The sequence below is a fragment of the Aricia agestis genome, chromosome 8 (genome assembly GCF_905147365.1).
Source record: "Aricia agestis chromosome 8, ilAriAges1.1, whole genome shotgun sequence".
NCBI lineage: Eukaryota > Metazoa > Arthropoda > Insecta > Lepidoptera > Lycaenidae > Aricia > Aricia agestis.
The window spans coordinates 12,696,864-12,721,342 of NC_056413.1; the positions used below are offsets into that span (position 1 = coordinate 12,696,864).

Below are 24,479 nucleotides of genomic sequence, written 5' to 3' on the forward strand. Positions count from 1 at the left end.
TAGCGAACAGGGCTACCTAAGCCCCAGTTTAATAAGCTGGCCAGAATACTCTAAGATATTTATGAAGTAGAGAAAATGGGTGACAAAAACAATTGATTGATTTATTAACCCATCAAGCCCCACATTAAGCTCACCGGTGAGCGAGACACAATAGAATAACAATAGATTTCCACGAATCCACGATCGAAAGATTCATCAAGCATAAATAAATTAATAAGTAGCTGTAGTAGTGGATAATATTTTATTGAATTTACATATTAGTGGGATGGTACTGTAAATATTTTAAAATGAAGAAAACAGTGAAGACAAGAATGAAGAAGGAAATATGTATGTAACAAAACTAAGTGATAATACTTACTGTATTATCACTTAGTTTTGTAACACCTTGAATATGATATTTACTTGTATTTGTATCGTACTTGTATAATATAAGGTCATCTTTACTAGATTAAACGGGAAGAAATATAAATGTGTATGAGCTTGTTATATTATTTGAAAAACTAACAATTTACTTGCAATATGCAGTTAAAAACCTTAATGACTGTATTTTATAATATATTTTATGAAAACGCGACGTTTTGATGGCTTCAATTTTAGCTTTACGGTGCGTAGTTCTTAACGAATCCCATAAAAATGAGGAGATTTTATGATCTTTAATGTCTATGGCCTGCACTGGTTAATGGTATCCTGTTAATCTTACCGCCTCTTGCAATCAATAGCCTGCTAATGAACTTCAGGTAATTAAAATGAGTTATGAAAGGATATGGATATATTTTATGCATTGATTGAAAATTGGAATTTCGTAATTCATGCAAACTCAAAGATTATGTAGACTATTCGTTAAAGCGAAAAAAAAAAGTCTTTATAGTTTAAACTATTTTATTATACTTCCAAAATGTCTTAAAAATGCTATCCTTCATATCTTTAGCTATCCCAGGCAATTTTTTTTTGCTAATCGCTTTTTATTTCGAGGACCGTTTCGTTAAGATATTTTATTTACTTAGTTGTTTTAAAATTCTCGACAGCGAAGTTGGAAATAAATAATGTAGGAATAGTAATATTTATAAATTGGCTGTCAAAATTTTTGAATACAACTTAAGAGTCCGGGTGCCATCGAAATTCTCATACAAAAGTAATACCAAGATCATTTCCCATACGAGAAATATTTACCATATTTGAGTTATTATTCAGCTTAAGATAGTAATTACCTAGGTTCCTGTACAAAGATTCACTGCAAAATATTATTTACATAAGTACCAAAAATATGAACGATTACAATATTTACATAAGCACTAAATTGTAATATTTCATATTTTTTGGTATGTAAATATTTTGCAGTGAATCTTTGTACATGAACCTAGGTAATTACTATCTTAAGCTGAATAATAACTCAAATATGGTAAATATTCTCGCATGGGAAATGATCTTGGTATTACGTTTGTATGAGAATTTCGATGGCTCCCGGACTCATAAGTAAGTTCTTCCATCTGCCTGTCATCAGTGCCGTTTTAGCACTACTAGCGCCCTGGGCGAGATTTCTTCAGCGCCCAGGATGCTGGTAGTGCTGAAAAAATTGGCGCCCCTTTTGTTTGCCTTCAGCGCCCCCTTGTTTATCCGGCGCCCTGGACGGTCGGTCAGCGTCGCCCCCTCCCTAACGCCGCCACTGTTTGTCATGTTGATATTACCTGTGTCATTTTGTCCTTCTTGCCCTCCCAGCTGAGTCGCTCGTCGTAGTAGGGGTCTTGATGTGTCCCGATGAAGATCGGCTCCCAATGCACGAACTTCCCACGACGCTTGCCCACGTGGAAAACGTCCATTTCTGTAACAATTTACATGAAAATTAAAAATAAATAAATCAGTTAATAGAAAATCCCTCAACCGTTTTAGCTTTGGGTTGGAAAGAGCTGGAAGAAAGGAATGCAATTCCGAAAAGATCCGTCGCAAATTAACTGTCATGAACTGGTTTATTAAAATATTTCAAACAAGTTTAATATAGCAGTTACTTTGCGACGAATCCAAACGATCTATCGCATGAATATAGGTTACAAATTATTATTACATAATTGTATAAGTAATAATTGTCGTATAGGTGTTAATTAAATATGAATCATATGATAAGCCAATGTCCTTAGCAAAATTAGTCTGATTTTTAATAAAGGTTTTCCAACAAGGATGATAACTTTAATGAATATCGCATAATTATTCAAAGATTTATTAACACGTAATTAACTAAATAATATTAAACAGCTAATGATATTTAAAACAAATTAAAGACTGACATTTTGATTTTTATGATTAATTTTATTGAATGAAACTAATTCAAATAACAAATACAAATAGGTAAGGTGATTGATAATGTTATTTCAGCCGAAACTTTTTAAACTTTTATTTTGCTAGTCATAAGCTCATTACTCTTAAGTCATAACTTATGAATCATTATTAAGTACTGACGTACAGTCTCTAAGTAATAATTATACGCATTTCTTCATAGGTTATGCCCAGTTTTTAATGCCTTTTTGGAACGAAGTTCCTTATCGCGCGTTCGGCATAAAGTGGGCTAGACAGGACGATATATTTTGACCTCGACACTTTTTTATTAGTACCTGCATGGTAGGGGCAGAGGGCGTTGATAGTATTCCTGTGCGTCAACTAGATGGCGTTTTTTGAGAATAAAGTACAGCGACGCGTTGTTAGTACCTATTCCTGGGCGTCAATAGATGTTTTTTTTTTAAATTTGAGTGTATATGTAATATGTATAAAGGCCTTTTGAACGAAGAAATAACTTGGTTCCATTCGGGTGTCCCTTGACAACTCTCAAGTTTTTTATGGTTATTTATCTACACAACCTCATGTCATGTATAATGTATTGATCATTGTTTTGGCAAAACAAAGACGCTAGTAAATAGACTCTGGTCATCTCTAGTCATATTATAATATCCAAAACTCGTGGAATAGTGGAATACTGAGTGAATAAAGCTTTTTCCATCCGAACCACTCATATTTATTTCTTACTAACACAGAGAAATTGCAGATTGCAATGAAGCATTAAAATTATAAACAAATACACATACATAACAGGCACACACAAACAAAACAAAGTAACAAGTAAACAATGCTTAATGATGTCGAAACAGCTGACTAAGAAAGTTCTAGATTTCGCAAATTATCGTTAAGTCTGAGCTGTCCCGGTCGATGACCCATAACGCAATTAGAATGCCCCATACGAGGTGTAAATAGTCCACAAGTCCACAACAGATTAATGGCGGTTATGCACATGTGAGGACTGAGGACGTTTACTGCTTTTTGGTTTACTGCTGAGTAAAAACCTATATTTTTATGGAGAGCTTGAAAATATTCTGAAAATTGTTTACAACAAGAACGTATTACATGGCTTTAAACTTTAATGCTGACCTAAAACTTGCTTGATAATCATCTAAAAAATGAATCGTTAACAATAACAATTACATTACCATAGTCTTAGAAATCAAACCCGGTCAACACAGAGACAAAATGTTTTTTATATTCCTAACTATCGAATGCAATTTGAACAGTAAAGGCTTTCGATCTTTAGCACAGCCCTGACTCAGGGATGTCAAGATCTCTCATTCAAAGTTTGAACTATGAAATGCTAATGAAATAACGTAATATGTCACAAAGTATGATAATTTTAGTAGTTGTTATAATAACGTTTAGCATTTTCCTGGTACTAATGCATGCTAATTAGTAATTAAAATAATCATAGGGAAATATCTAGAAGGAAAAAAAATACTAAATCGCTTTTTATAATAATGCTTTACCAATATTGATTTATTTATAATGCAATAGATGGTAAAAGATGATTTTGTGACTGATGAAATTTAAAAAACAACTCGTTATTATGTCAAGGGCAGATCAAACGGGTATGCAAATAGTATTCTAATTTATTTTGTATCATAGAGGCAGAATTTGACCTTAAACTATATCACAGATGATACACATCCTGCATCTAATAATAGCGAATCCACAAGTCTATTAATGATACAAATTGCGTGTTATAGGGCTGTCCCTACGTTTGTTTATACCTTTATACATAAAACTTTACACAAATTTAAAAAATGTATTTATTATTATAATATAACTAGATGATCCGGTCAACTTCGAATCATTTTCCTCCTAAATCCTAAACCTCTCCTGGACTTCTGCGACTATTTAAAGACTAAGGTTGAGTTGCACTAACTAACTTTAACTATAACTGTAACTTTAACTACAATGCAAAATGTCAAATCTTTGGTTAAAGTTGAAAATGGACGCCATCAAGACGCCATATTTAACCATAACCTTAGAGCGCGACAAGGTTTTAAATCATAAACTTATACGACAGTATATTATAAGTTTATGTTTTAAATGCACGTGGCGAAAAAAGGAACTAACGCTGTCATCATACAAAAACGCCATTTTTGACAGTTCTCCTTTACCAGCAGCGACCCCGCCCACGTTCATTTATAACCTTGTTGGACCAGCTGTCATCTGTCAATTTCTCCAATCAAAGTTAAGGTTAAAGTTAAATTTAGCCTTAACTATAACCATAACTTTAACTTTAACCACGCCTCTGGTGCAACCAAACCTAAAATTAGCCAAATCGGTATACACGTCCTCGAATGTTAGCGAGACTAACAAAATTTAAAATTCATTTTTATTCAAATATATACGAATTTTCTTAACAATAGACATTTATAATATTCTAAATAAGTATATTTAAATACTATTATTATTCTGACAAAATGAAAGGATGAAGAAATACAGCCCCAGCTTAACTGCTCGTCATAGGAAGACAGTAAATGTCAATAAATCATGGCGTACATAAAATGGGTAATGATTTTCTGTAATTGGTAAGTGTAGACCATAAAGTTAATATACCTAGCGGAATAGAGAAACCTGAACAAGAAGACCAGAGCAAGCGAGAAGTCATTATTAGTAACACTGCGTGGCAAAAAGAGACGTGTGTATGACAATTGACAGCAGAACCAAATTTTTTCATTTATTTGAAGTCACGTCGGCACTTATCGGCACGTTGACAATTTAATCTCTTAGAAAGATGCTCGTGTAAGTGTATACGTAAACAAATTTTTACACACAGACGTAAATCAATTTCGGTTTCGTTTGACAGCTCGATATTGTAGCTCTATTCGTCTAGGTATAAGTTTATTACTTTATGGTGTAGACGCGGCTTTAATTATTTTTTAACCCCCGACCAAAAGTGAAAAGTGTAGACAAGGCTTATGCGTTGGCTACGAAAAAAAAGAAAATTTCAACATTTATTTTTTTAATTAAATCAGTGGCTTTGACTTTAAAAGGTTTTGCCTCTTTGTCGCAAAAACTTTGAAACTTACTAAGACTCAAGCTGCAGCATGTTTCGGAGATGGTTCCATTACGTGTACAGATAAGATTAGCTTAGGATTTACGTGCAGTGAACCAGATAAGATCTAGTCATCTATAAATTATAGCAATTAGGAGGCTTAAATCTTTGCCGAGACGGATCGCTGGAGAACTTTAAAGTTTAGATAGTATTAACTACACTTATTAACAACGTATTTACTTCCTTATCCATACTTAGGGTTGCCAGGTGTCCGGATAAAGCCGGATACAGTCAGACTTTTTGCTTGCGTGTCCGGCTAAAATCAAAGAGAGTCCGGCCTTTGTAGAGCCTCAAAACACACATTTTTGACGGTTTTACACCAAATTAGTTATAAAATTGTATAGCTATTAGGCGTTAAGGCCGTCCCCCGAGCAAACGACCTTGGCCATACATTTGCCGCGTTAACGAGATCGCACCAAAACCCTATTTTTTTACTTATCTTACTTCAAAATTGACCTAAAAAATTTAAAACGGGGAATAATATATAGTTTATGATATTGTCGATCTATTAGCGTGTGTTTCAAATAAAAGTAATTTGTAAATACTAAGGAGATGCTGAACGTATGCTTGAATTTTAATAAATTGGCTTTACTTTGGAAGCTGATATCATGAGTATAATAAACGAAAATAGAACATTTAAAACGTGGAAAGGAATGTTAAGATACTGAAGATTATTGCTGTATTTTTGTTATAACTCTATAGCTTTCAAAATATGAGTTTATAAGGCTCTAAATACGGTAAATTACGGATTCTCCGTAGGGACTTCACTTAAAACTGTTTTAATAAAACAGAAAATTTGTACGGTGTACACGAGCTGCCGAACGTATTTCTATATTATAATTTTAAATTCTCAGTACTCGATAGCAACTCTTTTTGTATTAATGTCCGGCCAAGCAAGCTGACTGCTTTGTCCGGCTTTTCGGTTTAGCGACCTGGCAACCCTATCCATACTAATATTACAAGTGCCTAAGTGTGTCTGTTACATCTTCACGCCAAAACTGCTGAAACGATTTTGCTGAAATCTGATATGGAGTTACTTTGAGTCCCGGAAAAGGACATAGGATACTTTTTATTTTGGAAAAATGTACGGTTTCGATCAGTAATCGAATTTTGGCGTAACGCGGGCATCATCTATAGTACTTATCAAATAAAGATCATCATTATTTTACTTAATAGAAAATGTTTATCGAGATACTTTTTTTCATTTATCATACAAGGACAAAACCTACCTAGTTGATGTATCAAGGCATCAATAAAATTCTGAGCTTGTAGCCCAGAATTTTTCTTTTAAATCGCTCCTATACAGAATCGCCGATCAAAATGTACGTCATTGACATTAAAGGAGTCGAACGTCCACTTCATGTTATCGAACGCTTATGTCAATTCCATACATTTTAATCGGCGATTCTACAATGAAGCGATAAAGAAAACGTGTTGGCTAAAGGGCCTGATTTTTTTTGTACCTATTTAGTTCTGTTACGTCAGTATGCTTATATAAACTTATGTCTTGAACAACTCTCACACTTACCGGTTATGTAGGAAGTGCGAAGAAACTATTCTTAAAGTTGTAAATTTTACGCCGCTGTCGTAAATAAGTATAGTCTTTAATAACTATAATACTATTTTATAATATCATAGTTGTTTCGAAGAAACTAACACATTTTGCTAACTATCTTTTCTTATAACTTTATTAGTCAAGATACAAAATAACGCCTCCGTGGTCTAGTGGTTAGAGCGTCGCTCTCGACTCCGGAGGTCGTGGGTTCGAATCCCGCGTTGGAAACATGTTATTTCCACGTTTGGTTAGGACAATGCAGGCTGATCACCTGATTGTCTGACAAGTAAGATGATCCATGCGTCGGATGGGCATGTAAAAAGTCGGTCCTGCGCCTGATCTCTCGCCAGTCGTGTCGGTCTTCCGTCCCACTGGGTTATGAGAGTAAAGGAATAGAGAGTGCTCTTGTGTACTGCGCACAGACTTGGGCACTATAAAATTACTCCTGCGTACCTGGTCTGGTTACAATGAAACCGGCCACCGTCACCGAAACCGGTGTGTGGAGTATTATTAGTCAAGATACTAAGTAAATCGTTTTAGACGATTCAAACTTTGATGATATTCCAGATTATTCTAAATCTTGCGACTCTTACCACAGAATAGATAATAGTAGAAGTACTCTTACTAATAAACTTATTTAATCAGCGTATACTTATAATATTTTCTTATACTTCTTGCCGACTCAGTGTGCTCCTTATTATTATCATTAATTAAGATATTTTCTTTGTCAGACAAAGCTGACTAGCTGACTTTGTAAAGTTTCCGCTGTCAAAATATTTTTACCTACAAAACAATATGATTATGATGCTTATTAGTTACACCGTACACAACATATAACTAAATAGTTACTTCTTAAATTAATATACATACGATTGGTTTCAGCTGCGTTCATCCATTGCTGGCCCTGTGGTATGTTGTGGCAGTTGGGGCAGACGAACTTGTGGAATGGTATGGCGGTTTTGTTGGCTAACATCGACCGGAGCTCGGTCTTCGTCGATGGTACCTGGAAAATATTTGGCACTGTTTTAGGAACTCGAAGCATGCTGCAACTAAGTCGATTTAACGCAGTAGCTGGCTGTAGTCCAGTGGCTAAGTTGAACCCCTTTCTTAAGAAAAATACTTTATAGAGACGCCAGCCTATAGTTCGCGTTTTTGAGGGTTATTGTCTGAAGTTATATTTATTTACAAGCACTTCTGATAGACAACTATAATTAAGAGCCCATATGACCCTAACTTGACTACATACTTTAACCTAGATCTCAAAATCTGTAAGGTCTAGAAAACAGATTTTTTGACGCAAGTAACTTCAGTTCATAAAGATTAAATGCTCAAGACGAAAACACGATTACTCAAAAAATGCTCGATAGTTTCTTTTTTACAAAAAACCTTGTTTTAGACACATTTTTGCTTGGATCTTCGAAGTTTGCTGTCTTTTCTTTAATATTTTTTAATATCTAAAAATGTATTGATAAAACCTAAATTTGCTCAAAACACTTTTTTCATAATCATTATAGTTCGTCTTTTATTCAAGTAAAACTAACTCGGCGATGATTCCGCGCCGTCCTTTTTCACCTGGCATATGAAAGACGGGCGAAGTGTGAAGAGAGAAGGACGATGTTTGATTTTTAGAATCAGGTGAGCTCTTAATGAATCAACAACACAACACTTTTTTATTTTAAATAATTATAACCACTATAACTTCAAACACTGTTTATTTAAATAATATTCAAATAATCACTTAATACTATAATTTAAGAGAACACACAAATTATAATCAAGGTAGAACAGAGTAGCACTTAAATATTAAGCCACTAAAAATTAGAATGATAATGCCCGGCGCCGGTCTATTCCCGTTATTTTATAGGGTGAACCGGTGGGGGAAGTTCCAACTTGTTTCTCGTTTACACGAGTCATCGCTAGGTGGCGCCTCGAGTTGCTAACATTTATTAGATAAACTCCTATTAAAAACCTTACAAACCAGGGCCCGTACCACGAAACGGTTTTGAGACTCAAACAATCGTACGAGAATGTTGCGTCCTTCTCTAACAGACGTGAAATGACGTTGTTAGAGTAGGACGCGGCATTCTCGTACGATTGTTTGAGTCTCAAAAAGGTTTCGTAGTAGGCCTACTGGTCAGAGCACACATAGTTATAATATAGCAATAGTTATACCTGTAGCTACTATTAGTAAAATCATATCAATTTAAATAATAAATTTTACTTTATAACCTCTATTTCAGTGTTTTCTCAAAATGTTGACAGTTTGACCTATAATTTAATTAAATTATAAGAATGCATTGCTAAAGTTCAAGCAACTACCGTTGGATTTTAATTGTTATATAAGACAGTCGTGTGAATGAACGTTATCTATATCTTTAAGGTTTATTACTGAGAGGTAAGCATAGTTCATTCATTGCAAATCAAAATTAAACTAGTTTCTTTGGCAAGAACTATTGTTGAAATAAGGCATATTTTATTTATTTAGTTACTTAAACAAAGTACAAAGGCAGACTGTTTATTATTGAGCGTCACAGATTCAATATTTATAATTTTACCTAGAGTATAGGTAGGTGAAAGTCCACTTTTCATACGTGGGAGAGCCATGCTTCGACACGAATGAGCCGGCTCGACCGGATAAATACCACGTTCTCACAGAAAACCGGCGTGAAACAGCGCTTGCGCTGTGTTTCGCCGAGTGAGTGAGTTTGCCGGAGGCCCAATCCCCTAACCCCTACCCTATTCCCTTCCCTACCCTCAACTATTCCCTTGCCTTCCCTACCCTCCCCTATTACCCTATTCCCTCTTAAAAGGTCGGCAACGCACTTGCAGCTCTTCTGATGCTGCGAGTGTCCATGAGCGACGGAAGTTGCTTTCCATCAGGTGACCCGTTTGCTTGTTGGCTCCTTATTTCATAAAAAAAAGATTTTGACAAATTCCTCCAAAAAATAAACGATACCAAAACAAGACTAGGTATAGAAATAGATGGACTTGTTTAGCTACATCATTTCTGACTAATTTTGCAACCACCATCACCTGTAGAATCTTCCACAGTACTCAAAGTCTTGGTCAATTCGCTACTTCCTAGTGATAGTCGGTCAAATGTACTTGAACTCCTCTCAGCCTTAACCCAACTAGATTAGTGTGTGAGTGTGCAGAACGCATTGTGCGCTGAGAGGGAGGGAGTCCCACGCGAGAGATTTGCCCACGCGTCGTCACAATGCACTTCTGCAATCAGTAACGCTTAGCATAAATCAGCATACATTCTTTCTGATCCCTATTCGCACCGTGAAGATATGAACCTGGCTTTGGTGAAAATGCAGGTTTATTGCAGAAATTCTGATCTGTTGTAAACAGATTGCTTTGTTGTATCTGGATCGTTGGCTGGTTATTCTTTATAGGGAGTTCTTTATAGTATAATAGATAGACGTGTCGGTCTTTATGTATGTTTAAGTATAAGAGGTAATCCTATTGGAATGGAGTTGAAGGAACCCCACGCCTTCTCAACTTTAGTGCTCGTTTTCTGAAAAAAATCTTCAAAACTCACCTGCACTTTAGCATCGACTTCGAATATGCTTATCGGAAAGACTCTTGGCTTAGTGGAAGTACTTAGTGGCTTCGCGTTCCTGGCTATCATATTCAGGAACCTCGGAACTAGATTTGGACTAGGATACAGTTCTATATCTGACGGGAGGATGAAGTGGGTGACGGCGGAGTCTCGGGCTATGTTCCTCGCGACGTTGACCGGGTAGAGGAGACTCTTGGCCTTCATGTAGGTGGAGTTGGCATTGACGATGTGAGGAGGAGGCAGGGAGCAGTTGTATGGTTGCTGCAGGAACTTCTCAGGGTCTGGTATCTGGAAAAAAAGAGGAAACGTTAGCCAACATCAAAATTCAGATTAAGTAAAAAAATGTTGGAATCCATAATAAAATAAAATAAAATAAATATAAAAAAGCCTTTATTAATTCCTTAAAAGATTACAGGTTGGAATCCATATTAGCACTATAAATATTAAAGTGTGTCTGTCCCTCTTGATGAAATCGATACAGGTAACTCTCCTAAAACGATTTACAGATTTCGCGCAGTGAACGAATTTTGAAAAGGGTATCAAGGGGTATCGCTTGCAATAGGTTTGTGATTTATACACACTGTGCCTTTTTCTGTTCGTCAAGGGCATGCGTTATAGCGCAGTCAACAGCGAACGTGAGGCATGCTCGCGACGCATGCCCTCTGACCGTATCCAACAAACAAAAATGATGTTGGTGTTGCGTTTGTTGACGCATTCAATTATTGAATGCGCCAAAACGAAAGTTGAATGAAATAAGATGACGAAAATTGAAGACGAAAGCGCATAGTGTGGACATAGCTGATGGTCCATTGGTCCATCTTAGACCAACTTAGATATACAGCATATACTGCATACAATTATGGCTTACATTTATTTCACAAATGAATGATGGTGGTCATACACCATTTACCAAGTGCGACGGTTCCGTTCGTCATAGGGAATTATAATAATTATGATGCGTTTCCTGCACTTCAATGTGTCGAGTGTCACGTATTCCGATTATGCAAATACACACGTGTACAGCGAAAAGCTTTGACTAATATCCTAAATGATGGATGGATGGATGTCTGTTGCCCTTACTGTAATGAACAAAGATGGAAAGAACCGATGAGATTAAAACAATGACAATTTTAGAAAGAGGAAGGATTTCAATTTGATTGTATATAATTGGCTCCGAAAATAGTTTACCAATTTTAGTAAAATTTGGTCCAGAATCAGATACACACTTAAAGGATCGAAGCAGGATATTTGCTAAAGTGGCAAGTACGATACTAGAAAAATAGGTAACTACAATGACAGCGGGCTTAAAGATATCTTATATATAAATATGTAAACAACAAAATATGTTATAAAGCACATTTTAGCATTTGCAACTACTGTGATTAGGTAGGTATGTGTGAATTCACATGTAAAAGCTAAGTATCAGGTAGTTAGCTTTTGCCTGTGAATCAATGTAGGCAATAGCGAAACACTCAGTCACTAGAAGTGCTCATCTTCAAGTCTCTTTTGTCTTCAGCCAGATTTAATACCTTACAATACAAAGAGGTTTTACGTAACTTTACTATCTATAGATAGGCTCTATAGTCTATCTTAGGGATTAATGGCTTTAATGCCTGGTTTCTGTAGTTACTTGACGAGACTTTAATCTTTATCTATTCATCAGCGTATTAAATTGTCTAAAATGAAAATTGGTAACGTGTATGACAGTTTGTAAATACCTATCTCACTATAAAAAGGAGATCTCACTAAATGTAAAAAAGGAGAGCCAAGTTCAATACAAACATTATGCTTGTCTGAGGACTTCGCCGTAAAAAGAATGGAGATCTAAATGAGTGCCAAGTTCTATGGAAAATCGAAATATTTACTTATAGGAATCAAATAACATTATGAACAAATAATAAAGTCTATTTAGATTGGATTTAACTTGGCCAGTTTTCATTACATCAGTCATTTCATAAAGTAATTGAACATTTTAATTCTGAGAAAAACTGGCCAAGTTAAATCAGACCAGTCAGTGATAAAAAAGTAGATTTTCGGACTTTAGTGTCTTAATACCCGTTCGAGATCTGTTTATTTAGAGCATATAATATGTATCTCGTAAGTCTCAATATATGAGCCAAATTTTAAACGTTTATGTGCAATATAGTTTTTGAATTATGAGGGGGTCAAAAGTGGCTGCAAATGGTTCGTGTTACACACGGTGCTGCTCGCCAGTTCTGTAATACTTGAACTTGGCTTGACACGCTGCCGCGTGTCTAGATTTTAAGCTTTTCAAACTGTTGTGTCCGAAATAGTTAGTTTCGGACACATTGCTTGTATTACATTTTAAGGGTTCCATACCCAAAGGGTACTTACGGGACCCGACTTCGCTGTATGTCCGTCTCTTTGTCTGTCTGACTATCTCCAGGCAGAACTGTGATTGCTAGACTTCTAAAATTTTTATTTAATAGAGACCTTGCTGGTCGATTTTGGAACATGGAAGGGTATTGAAAACTAAAAGCATCTTAATCGTCTTTATGCTTGTTTGACGGGATTATTATTATCTACGATTATATTAAATTACCGATTATTAAAACGACGTTACAGTATTATTAAGTTATTAATCCCGCGCTTAAGGGCACTCGCACGTAGTCTTAATAAGTGGAACGGGCGCTTCGCTATCATAATAGCTTTTTAGAGATCCGTAATTGAAGAGAAAAACGGTACCCCATTATTGAGACTTAGGCAGAATTGCACCAACGGCTGTTAAAGTTAATGCTCGAATTAGTATAACGTTACCTCTTTCGTTTTTCATATGAATGAAAGACAAGACATGACATTTTAACAAGCTGTTAACACTAACAGACGTTGGTGAAATTGGGCCTTAGCTTTCTGTCCGCCTGCCTATCTGTTAGTTTTTTTCTTTCTGTCTGTCTTCCAAATGATAGCATCAAAATGTTCACAGATTAATAGTATGAATTCACTTGGCCCCATGAAGGACAATAATCGGCCAAGTGCGAGTCGGACTCGCGCACGAAGGGTTATAGAGCAAAAATAGGCCAAAAATTGTGTTTATTGTATGGGAGCCCACCTTACATTTTTATTATGTTTATTAATTAGTGAAGAAGGTACACATATACTTAATTAACGCCTTTGTGAAAATTTCAAGTGCCTATTATTATTTAGTATTATTGATGTCGAACAAAAAAGGCCAAAAAATCACGTTTGTTGTATGGGAGCTCCACCTAAATCTTAACTTTATTTTATTTTTAGTATTTGTTGTTATAGCGGTAACAGAAATACACAATGTGTGAAAATTTCAGAAGCCTAGTTATAGCGGTTATTGAGTTGCAGCATGGAGACAGACAGACAGACAGACAGACGGACAGACATCGAAGTCTCAGTAATAGGGGTCCCGTTTTTACCCTTTGGGTACGGAACCCTAATAAAAAAAAACATGATTTCGTACGGAGCCCTTGGTGCGTACTCGTACTTAGCCAGTTTTACTGCATTATGATCGCATTTTTTTAGTTATCACCTTGAACTGCAGAAATCGGTTAATATGTTTGTTATTTTACGCTTTGATGTGTATTGTATTATTAACACTAATAGTGTAAAAAGAAATCTCTCAAAATCGTGCATTTTGCTGGTATAATAGTAGTATTTTCCTTCCCGTGGTCAACTCTATATATTGCATCGTAATCATGCCTGTCAAACTGAACCATTCAGATTATTTCATTTCAAAATTATCAACTTTTTATCAAAGTTATTATGTCTTACTTTATGAAAAATGTACATGAACAACCTTTTCATTACCCTTAATGATGTGTCATGTCACAAGAACTGATTTGGCTCCATTCCATTCTTTTTGCGAGAGTGCAATTCCACTTCCTTATGCGTTAATCCCAAAAAACATTAACAGAATAATGGCGGGTCCAGTTTCGCTCCCTGCGGCACGCCAGACAAATTAAATTTCAGAACAAGGCGTCGTTTATCATGTCTAGACTGACCACATTTGGGACAGTTTCTAGACAATGTGCTGTAAAAACTACATAAAACGAAACGTGTTTTGCAGTTACACATACGTTTACTGTTAAGTTTTGGATTTGTTTTACGATTTTTCACCCTGTAGCTTTAATTATACAGTGTGTTAGTGTAAACTATGGGTATAAAGACGGCATTTTTTTCAGTTCCCAGCATAATTGTTCTCATAAGAAAAGTTGTTCATTTTGACGGGCTCATTTGATGGTTTCAAGGACAACGGCGTTTACACTAACACACTGTATACGAATTTCTTTCATTATATCCTTAATAAATGTAAGAAAATCTCTGATAATAAGATTTACTGACGAAAGGGCTGCTATGAAAGGAAAGATCAGACCAGAGAAAATTCAGATCACTGGAAAGAGAACTCTTAGCTCAGACAGAACAGACAAAAAATCATTATGTAGAAAAAAAAATTAATTATACTGAAAATTGCTAGATAAGATAAAAACAACATTGAGGAATGAAAATTATGAAGGTATTTTATAAAGTACCATCATCTTTGTGATTAATTCATTAATATTCAGTTTTTTTCCCGGAGTATAAAATAAAAGTGCCTTTGATTTAAAATAGGTACTTATTTTCTTCATAAATGAACCAATTCAATGTTCAAAGTCACCTTACGGAATGAGAAATATTTTTCCTTCCTCGCTGTAATTTTTATAAGCAAGACTAAAAGTAAAAATATTAGATAGATTTATGAAAAAAATGTTCCCCTGTCTAAGCTCACTCTTTCTTATCATCTTTATTTTATCAAGTAAGAAAATCTAATTTTTTATTTCGTAACAAAATTTTTGTAACGCATTTTTGTAACAACGTTTGCACGCACTTCAATTATTTCTATCTGATCATATCTAAGTAATATAGTTATCTAATACCCAAATTCTTGATATTCAAATTTCTTCCGCATAAAATTCGTATAACCATAGAGTAATAAATATACTGGTCTCTGGTATAACTATATTGTAATACTCTAAATTAGTAGTTTCTATGTAGAAAGAAAGTTGGATTTTTTTATGACTGGAGATTTTTTTAATTTTTTTTTTAAATTAAATAAGGGGGCAAACGAGCAAACGGGTCACCTGATGGTAAGCAACTACCGTCGCCCATGGACACTCGCAACATCAGAAGAGCTGCAGGTGCGTTGCCGGCCTTTTAATTAGGTATACGCTCTTTTCTTGAAGGTTTGCAGGTCGTATCGGTCCGGAAATACTGCTGGTGACAGTTCATTCCAAAGTTTTACAGTGCGCGGCAGAAAGTTACGCGAAAAACGCACTGTGGAGATTCACCTTTCGAACTTTAATGTCACTTCGATCTGCCATCAGATAGCATGTGTGTGTGCATACCTAGCGGAATTGAGAAACAAAAGCAAGAGAGATGTCACTATCAATAACACTGCGTGGTAAAAAGAGACGTGTGATACATGACAGCAGCACTCTTTTTTTGACGTCCAGTCGGCACGTGCCGCACGTTGACAATTTAATCTTATAGAAATCATGTTCAATCATGCTTGTGCAAGTGTATACGTAGTACGTAAACATATTTTTACACACAGATGAAACCAATTTCGGTTTCGTTTGACAGCTCGAGATTGTTGCTCTATTCCGAAAACTTTATTGTGTGTACACGAGCACAGAATATATATTAGTAGTACCAAACACGACTGAGAAGGCCTGCGATCGAACATTCGAAGTATGAGAATCGGGGCCCTATCGAGCGACAAAGTCGATAGTACATCCGCGTAATAACGTCGGTTTGTATGTCAGGCGAGCATTAAGGCCATCCCCCGAGCAAACGACCTTGACCATACATTTGCCGCGTTGCCGAGATCGCACCAAAATCCTTTTTTTTTTTACATATCTTAGTTCAAAATTGATCTTAAAAAATATATAAACGGCAAATATGGAGTTAAGTAATGAAATTGTCGATCTATTGGCGTGTGTTTCAAATAAATGTAATTTGTAAATACTAGGGAGATACTGAATGTATGCTTGAATTCAAATAAATTGGTTTTACTTTGGAAGCTGATATCATGAGTATAATAAACAAAAATAGGAAATTAATAACGGAGGAAGGAATGTTCATTATAAGCTGAAGATTATTGCTGTACTTATTTTCATTATAATTTTGTAGCTTTCAAATTATGAGTTAATAAGACTCATAAAAACGGTAAATTACGGCATCTCCGTAGGGGGAGCGTCTTAAGCGCTAATCCTTTATACAGCCATTACCGTACAGTTAGTAACGGCCTGACTAGTTCTAAGCGGGGAGTATTTTTAAACGGGGAATTCTAGACACGGTCTGAGACGTACACAAGTGTCTAGTACCAGGTATTATTGCACTTTTGTAAATCACAGTAGCTTAAACTACTCAAATTATGGTTCTTATCGTTAACAAACTATTATATTATTGGCATCTTAAGATGATTAATTACAAAAATCTTGTATCTCTGGTTACGAACACATTTCAGAAATCATAAATCTCCCACAGACGTGGGAGAACCATGCTTCAGCATGAATGGGCCGGCTCGACCGGAGAAATACCACGGACTCACAGAAAACCGGCGTGAAACAGCGCTTGCACTGTGTTTCGTCGAGTGAGTGAGTTTACCGGAGGCCCAATTCCCTACCCTTTTCCCTTCCCTACCCTCCCCTATTTCCTTGTTTACCCTCCCCTATTCCCGTCCCTACCATCCCCTATTACCCTATTCCCTCTTAAAATTCCGGCAACGCACCTGCAGCTCTTCTGATGCTGCGAGTGTCTGAAGTTGCTTTCCATCAGGTGACCGTTTGCTCGTTTGTCCCCTTATTTCATAAAAAATAATAATTCAGCATGAATATTAAGCGCATTTAGATTTTGTGCCGACCAGAGCCCAGAGCAATTTTAAATAGATAACTGCTGTTTGAATGAACTACCTAAAATTTAAAAATGAGCGGCGGCATGGAAATATTAACAGGCGTTTTCTACGTGTCTTTTTACTTAAGATTATGATAGCTACTGTCACAATCATTCACAAACCCTCCTGGTTTAGGTCTGAACTGAAAAGAAACTCACCGTGCTAGGGATGTGCTTGTGCGAGAAGAACACGTGGAAGGTGACAAACTGCTTCACCAGGTCGTTGTTGAGGCAGTCTCGCAGATACCTGATGCTGTTCACCGTCGGCGCCAGGTCGGAGCCTGGGGCATGGATGGCCAGACTGACGGGAGCCATCCATCTGGAAGAGAGAACTTGGGTTTAGAAAAAAAATGATATCAGCAACACTTAACAATACTTTATAGTCAAGACAGCTTTAGCATGTCCCTCGGGCTCCCTGAGATATAAAATATCAAAGGGTTTTCGTGGTTGGATACCGCTGTCGATCCTGGCGACACAGGATACCGCTGTCGATCCTGGCGACACAGATACAGTGGTGGGAATGTGTGGTGGGCCAAAGCCCGTATAAAAAATACTGTATAGTCCGTGCAATCCACGAAGACGCGATCCACCAATTTTTGGGTGAGCGTCTTTCCCTTTGACCGTGACGCTTTTTCTTAATTGGTCTATTTGTTGTAGTGTGCGCGTGCACTCATAGCTAATTAGTGTGTACCGATAACACTCAAACATTGGCGAAAGTTCGCACGCATGTACTTACTATAAATGATTAGGAGGAATAGTGGGGCGCGTCTTCGTGGATTGCACGGACTATATTATAGTAAGAGGTTGGTTTGGGGAAAAAGTTGGGTTGCAACAGTTGACAATAAGTACTTAATAGGTAAAGTAAATGACGATCGTACAGCGAACTTTTGTCGCCAATCTAAAACTTTATTCTCGACTACATGACGCCCGCAACTCCGTTGCGCCAAAATTCGTTTATCATGAAGGAACCGTGACAAAAAGTATATTGTATGTCCTTTCCCGGAACTCAAAGTATCTCCATAACAAATTTCAGCAAAATCGTTTCAGCGGTTTGAGCGAGAAGAGGCAACAGACAGACAGACAGACAGACACACTTTCGCCTTAACAATATTAGTATGGATTATTCGTTCGACGTCGATTATAGAATGTAGAGTTTGCCAAGGTCTGCCAAGCCGCTATAATATTATAGAATGTAGACTTTTACTGCATGCTTTTCTAGAAAAACTAGTTCCTGCAATACTTATGAAGTCTTCATCAATCACACGTCCTTGTAAACTGATGAAAAATGATTATTTTCCGTCCCTAGACCTTGTTCGAACCCTATCATTACTGTAAGAACTCAGCTTAGCTCTAATAGCCGATCAATAAACACTACACAGACGGCAGGGGCACTCAACTTGTGGAGCGGAGAGTAAAAATGATAAATATAATATTATATAAAAAAAACTGTATACTTTAAAGTTTGGCACATTGTATTTTCATAGCAATTCCATAATAAATGATAAAAAAAGTTTACTTTGTAGCTGGGTCGTTTAGTTAGCTACTAGTAAAATTGTTAACATTTTTAGTAACACAATATAATATTTATTATAATAGTAATTACTATAACAAATTATTGCTGTAGGTAAGCATTCCTATATTTTAAATAAGTAGTTATAATTAATAATGTTTTTCAGTAAAGAACTGATAAAGGAGGTATTCATAGTCAAAATGCAAGTTTTTAAATCAACAACTGCAGTGAACGATTCAAAACTTTGCAATGATGAAAATATGGTACGTATACAATATTATAATAAATTGGATGAGTTTTCTATTTATTTTCAATAAATTAAGGGGGAGGGGGGTATTTTTACACGTATTCCTGGCAAAAATTAATGGTGGCTTACAGCTAAAAAGGTTGCCAAGCCACGTTCAATTAGAACGAGATTTGCAAAGAAAACTAAAGTGTCAAACTGGTTATTTAGATCTGAACACCGAAACTTAGCGGCTATCTACATAGCATTTAGCTATAAGTTACCCGTAAGGAATGCTAGTAAAATGTTAAGGAGGAGTATTTATGGCAAGAAAAATCTCACATTTTTGTTACTCTAAATCTTAGCAAGATCCACCAGAAGAACATTTATGATGATATATTTATGTAATATAAGTATCATCCTAACCTATAGGTTTATATCTAGTATATGACCAAAAAAGAATTAATAGAAATAGGTACTAGCATTTACGGACAAAATATAGATTTCCTCTATGAATCTGTAACTTTGTGTAGTCGTAGAAAGAAAACTTTTAGGCATGGTAAGAATACAAGACAAAATGATACAGCACAATTCTGCTAATAGTTATACACGCCATTTGACACTATAGTGCCACAAAAATATGTCATTACCGTTCATAATATTCTTGGTGATAAAATTACACAGCATTTTATTTAATCTAGCTTCTAGGCAGTAATTGGGTTTCTAGTCTAGACACATTAGACAGTAATGCCGGTCGCGAGCACTATCATTTTGAATTATAAAACTACAGATTCATGCTATTTCTGTAATTGCTAGCCCGGTTTCCGTGCGACTTTTTCATTTTGTTCCAATGTCATTCTAGAATTTTATACGGTGCAATAAAAGTAAGTGATACTTAATACTTTAGGGTTTGTATTTTTCACTGTAATAGAAGAAGCACTAAAAGAGTTAGGTACTTTTTGTGTACCTATGGGAAAAGTGACGTTGGGGTTACGAATAATAAAAACTAAGGAAAAGTAACTCCGTCAAAAACATGCACTAAAACACGAAGCTAAAACAATTCTACGATATTCGTCAAAAATGTGTACCAGTTAGCTTTATTCTTCAGTTTGAAAGCAATTATTACGTTCAATATAATTTTTCGAATCTTTTTAAAGAAAAAGTTCAGGTTATGCTAGACGTTTTAGTAGTTGTGCATTGTAGATATAAAAATATTATTTTAGGTACACACGTGGTACACATTTCAATACATTTGCAATATTTAGGTGACCTTGAGCGGTATCAGGCAGGTATCAGCATGCCAGTTCGAAAGGAACTCAATTTAAAACGGTAGTAGTGTGGGAGTTACGTTTCCTCATTTGTCATAGAAACATAGAACTCAATTGTAATTTGTAACTCTTTCAGCTCTCTACTTTCATAGTGAAATAAATCAGGGACACATACACACCCTAAGTATTATCGCTTAGTTTTGTTACACTCTGTATAAAATCGTCTGAAAGGTTTTCAACCTCTTAATATGGATCGTTTTAGCCTGTTTACTGTGCTAATACAGGGGTGGAACTATGTGTTGCCATGGATGGAACATCCAAACAGAGTCACAGGAAAGCACCAGTATAAAATAATTAAGTTAATGCCACGAAATCCCTGTGGAGCTTGCGTGCCTATCGACATTTCAGCGGCGCGACAGAACTATTCCTATCTCACCTACACACCAGGGTTGCCATCTGCAAGTTATATAATACGCTTTTTTGAGGAAATAAGAGATTTTGTAAATTAATGTTAATAAAAATCTGAACATTATGTTTGAGGGGTATGAAGATTTTTATATGGAGCCTGGCCGACCTACTGTCCGCCATTGTGTTTTTCCGCGTTCACGAATATTTTTTTCAATAATGGGTAGCTAACATCAATATAAACAAAAAATAATCTTGGACAAAACCGCGTAAAGTATCACATTTCAAAGATTTGAACTGCCAAAGTTGCAATGTCTTAAATTGGTAAAACTTTGGCAGCTCATATCTTCCAAGTGTGACACTTTACGCGGTTTTGTCCAAGATTATTTTTCGTTCGTATTGATGTTAGCTATCTATTTTTGAAAAAAAAATTCGTGAACGAGAAAAAACACAATTTAGCCGACAGTAGGTCGGCCAAAATCTTCGTACCCCTTTAGGACTTAATATTGCAGTATTTCCTACAATATGCTTTGGAAATGTACTGTTACATTATTATTTATTATCAACACTAAGTAATATTATATTTACTTCTAATTTTCATTTGTTGAAGTTTTATATCAGGTGCAAAATCTAGTTTTATATCCTAAACGTCATGAAGTCTAGTCGAAAATACATTTTTTAAATGAAGTGTTATTTTGTAAATGGCAACCCTATGTCTGACGGAGGGAACGTAATTGATTGAACAAACTGACAAGTATAAATGAGTGCAGAGATCTATTGGATTTCGATATGCAGTTTTTGAAGCGTGTCTGTCAGCTACTCGCCTATATTCGTCATACTTTATCATCATCATAAGCATCATTATCATGATTAAATCTCTGAACGAATATGATGAGTGGATAAAAAAGGGGTTACATTTTCGCAGCGCGGTATCAAAATATACGTTCGTAGGTACCAAAGATATAGATCATGACAGATATCGCATGTCTATGTACTTCGCGTGCCATATCGCGCTCCCAAACGACGAGCAATGCTCGTCTTTCGAAAGCCTGTTCTTTAGTCTGCTATCGGAATCGGACGCCCGCTTCAATCGGAATTTTAATAATGCCTAAATACCTAAAAGTGCCGTATTGAGCTGTAGAAATCCAAATAGAAACGTTGGTCTAGATAGTGGGCACTTTTCTTATCATCGGTACGTCACAGTAGCTATCAAAAAGTGGCACGCTCGTTTTCATACAAATGGAGCGACATGCGGTATCTATCTTGATCTATGTCTGTGGCAGGTGCGTTCTTTTTCTCTTACGCCGAGTCTCCTCCGACAGTCCTCTCCCTCTATCCTTAAATTCCAAATTTTCGAATAGAGCCTGAGTTCTGTCACAAGTTTACATTTTTTATTTTTGGATTAGGCAAAAACGCCGCTATATAAGTTTCCACTTTAAAAAATAATATGACTATATACAGTGCTTGTCGACTACACGTAAGTTTGCTGTTTGCCATGTCTCCTCATGGGACAGGTACAGTTAGCAACCAATATCTGGCTAGCAGCCGCATGTGTAACAACCATGACTGATTACGTTGGTCCCGGCCCCTGCTGGCTCACTAAGGTGTCAATAACATATCGACGGGTGCAAAGTAAAAAGAGTCATCTACAAAACAGCAACTTTTCAGGAGAGCGCATAATAGGAAAAAATGCTCCCATTTTGTCAATTTCCGATCAAATTTATTGAAATTTTCATCATTGTTTCATTATTTATTAATGAATCCACATGTATATTTAATTTCTTCTAATTATGTTTAATTTACGAGATATTGTAGTTGTCTGCATCTACATTGCGCTTGAAAATATGACAACTGAGTTAACTACCACTTGGTCGTTTCTACGTGGGAATTAAAAATTATATTTATTAAAGTATTTTTACCGATTACCAGTACGATTATCAGTAACTACGTAAAGTGTAACACTTTATATTATTAAAATTATTATTAAAAGTAAGTTATATTATTAAAATATGTAGTTAAACGTTTTACATCTTAAACACACCAAGTTCAGAACATAATTGCGTAGATATCTTTTTCTACGTTGTCGATTCGGTGCAAGGTACACGATTTAGAAGGAAGTTAAAATATGAAATACTAGCTTTTGCTCGCGGCTTCGCTCGCGTGGAATTTGAAAATCGCGTAAATTGCAAATATTCCCGTAAGCTCCCTTAGAAACATGATGTTTTTCCAAGACCAAAAGTAGCCTATGTTACTTTTCATCCTTTCAATTAAGTTTATGCCAAAAAACAATACGATTTGTTTCTTCGTTAGAGCGTGAAAGAAGGACAAATAAACAAATAAATAAATAAACATACTTTCCCATTTATAATATTAGTATGGATATACTTAGGAATCATTCATTTACTTTCGTAAAAATCGTATTTTCTCACAACAAAAATGAAATTCTGTGTCAATACTTTAATTATTTTAAACTAATTTAAAAATTATTCAGTATCATTATCAGTACAGGAACTATGTTGTAAATTATTATAATTTAGGCAGAGGCTTATTAAGTCTTTGTACTTGGCACTTGTAAGCATGATGGGTTCATTATAACATCATAAGCATCGCCGGACGTTTTACACCATCGGAGGGGTGCATACGATTCTTCAGAACACAAAATGAAATTTTATTTCAACGATTTCTCAATTGCTTCTCGTGATCACAGAGATCCCAAAACCGGTCAAAGATAAGTTAATAGAAAAACTTCGCGAGAACTTGCAAATGCCGGGATATGATGTTACGCAGGTTGCAATTTACCATTTCTGGACTGATGTAATTGTTTACCTAAATTTTGTCGTAATTTACGTCTCGTATCAATACACGTGTCTTTATTTCTCAATCGCCTTTTCTTTAGATCAATATTTAACTGACGTCTTTTTCTACCGTTTAACGAGGAAGGCGTAGAACATTCACTTGATGCCTCCACTGCCGAAGAAGCATCAATAGTGTTGTCTATAGAAGATTTAAAGTTTGAGAGGGACAATATACTCGATGGCCTGCTTGAGTTAATAAACTCAAGCAGGTCATAGATTATATGAGATCAAAGTATCTGTTTAATAAAAAAGAATATATAATATTTTGATCTAATACTGATAATGGACGCGGCGGACTTGAAGTGATGAACTGTATTCTGAGGGTGTTGGCGTATTTGTTAATTTGCTGAGATCGACAAATTTTCAAAATCATTTTATATTTCAGACTGAGAGTGAACTGGTGTGACTGGCCTAGAGTATTCAGATCATGGGGACTTATCTTACAAAGTTAACTTATATTCATTTGTCTTCATCGGTGACACATCAAGGTTTTCTAATTAAGATGTTCAATAATTTCATCCGGCAACACAGTATTTTGCTCGATAAATCTATCACTTATGTTCTGGAAACTTTCAACTTCTTTAAAAAGTCGTTTTGGACTTTCTGAACATGAAAAAACAGTAAAAAATAACAGTAACAAATTAGAAGTCAATTAATATAGCTAACAATAAGAATTAACATAAATAGGTACTCATAAACATAATAAACAATACTAATTTGCAAAAGTATATTGAGACATCTCAATCACAATCGCAACGTAGAAAAAGCTATATGGCAGATAGCCG

General features: G+C 35.7%; 1 protein-coding gene across 1 annotated transcript in view; it reads right to left on the bottom strand.

The window, feature by feature from the left end:
* LOC121729322 (beta-1,4-glucuronyltransferase 1) overlaps positions 1-24,479 on the bottom strand; it is a 112,982-nt gene that overhangs the window by 3,090 nt on the left and 85,413 nt on the right. The window contains exons 3-6 of the mRNA XM_042117796.1: positions 17,593-17,752; positions 10,495-10,803; positions 7,821-7,953; positions 1,686-1,819 (exon numbers count right to left, since the gene is read on the bottom strand). Coding sequence (XP_041973730.1) covers positions 1,686-1,819; positions 7,821-7,953; positions 10,495-10,803; positions 17,593-17,752 — 736 coding nt within the window. The remainder of the gene's footprint in view (positions 1-1,685; positions 1,820-7,820; positions 7,954-10,494; positions 10,804-17,592; positions 17,753-24,479) is intronic.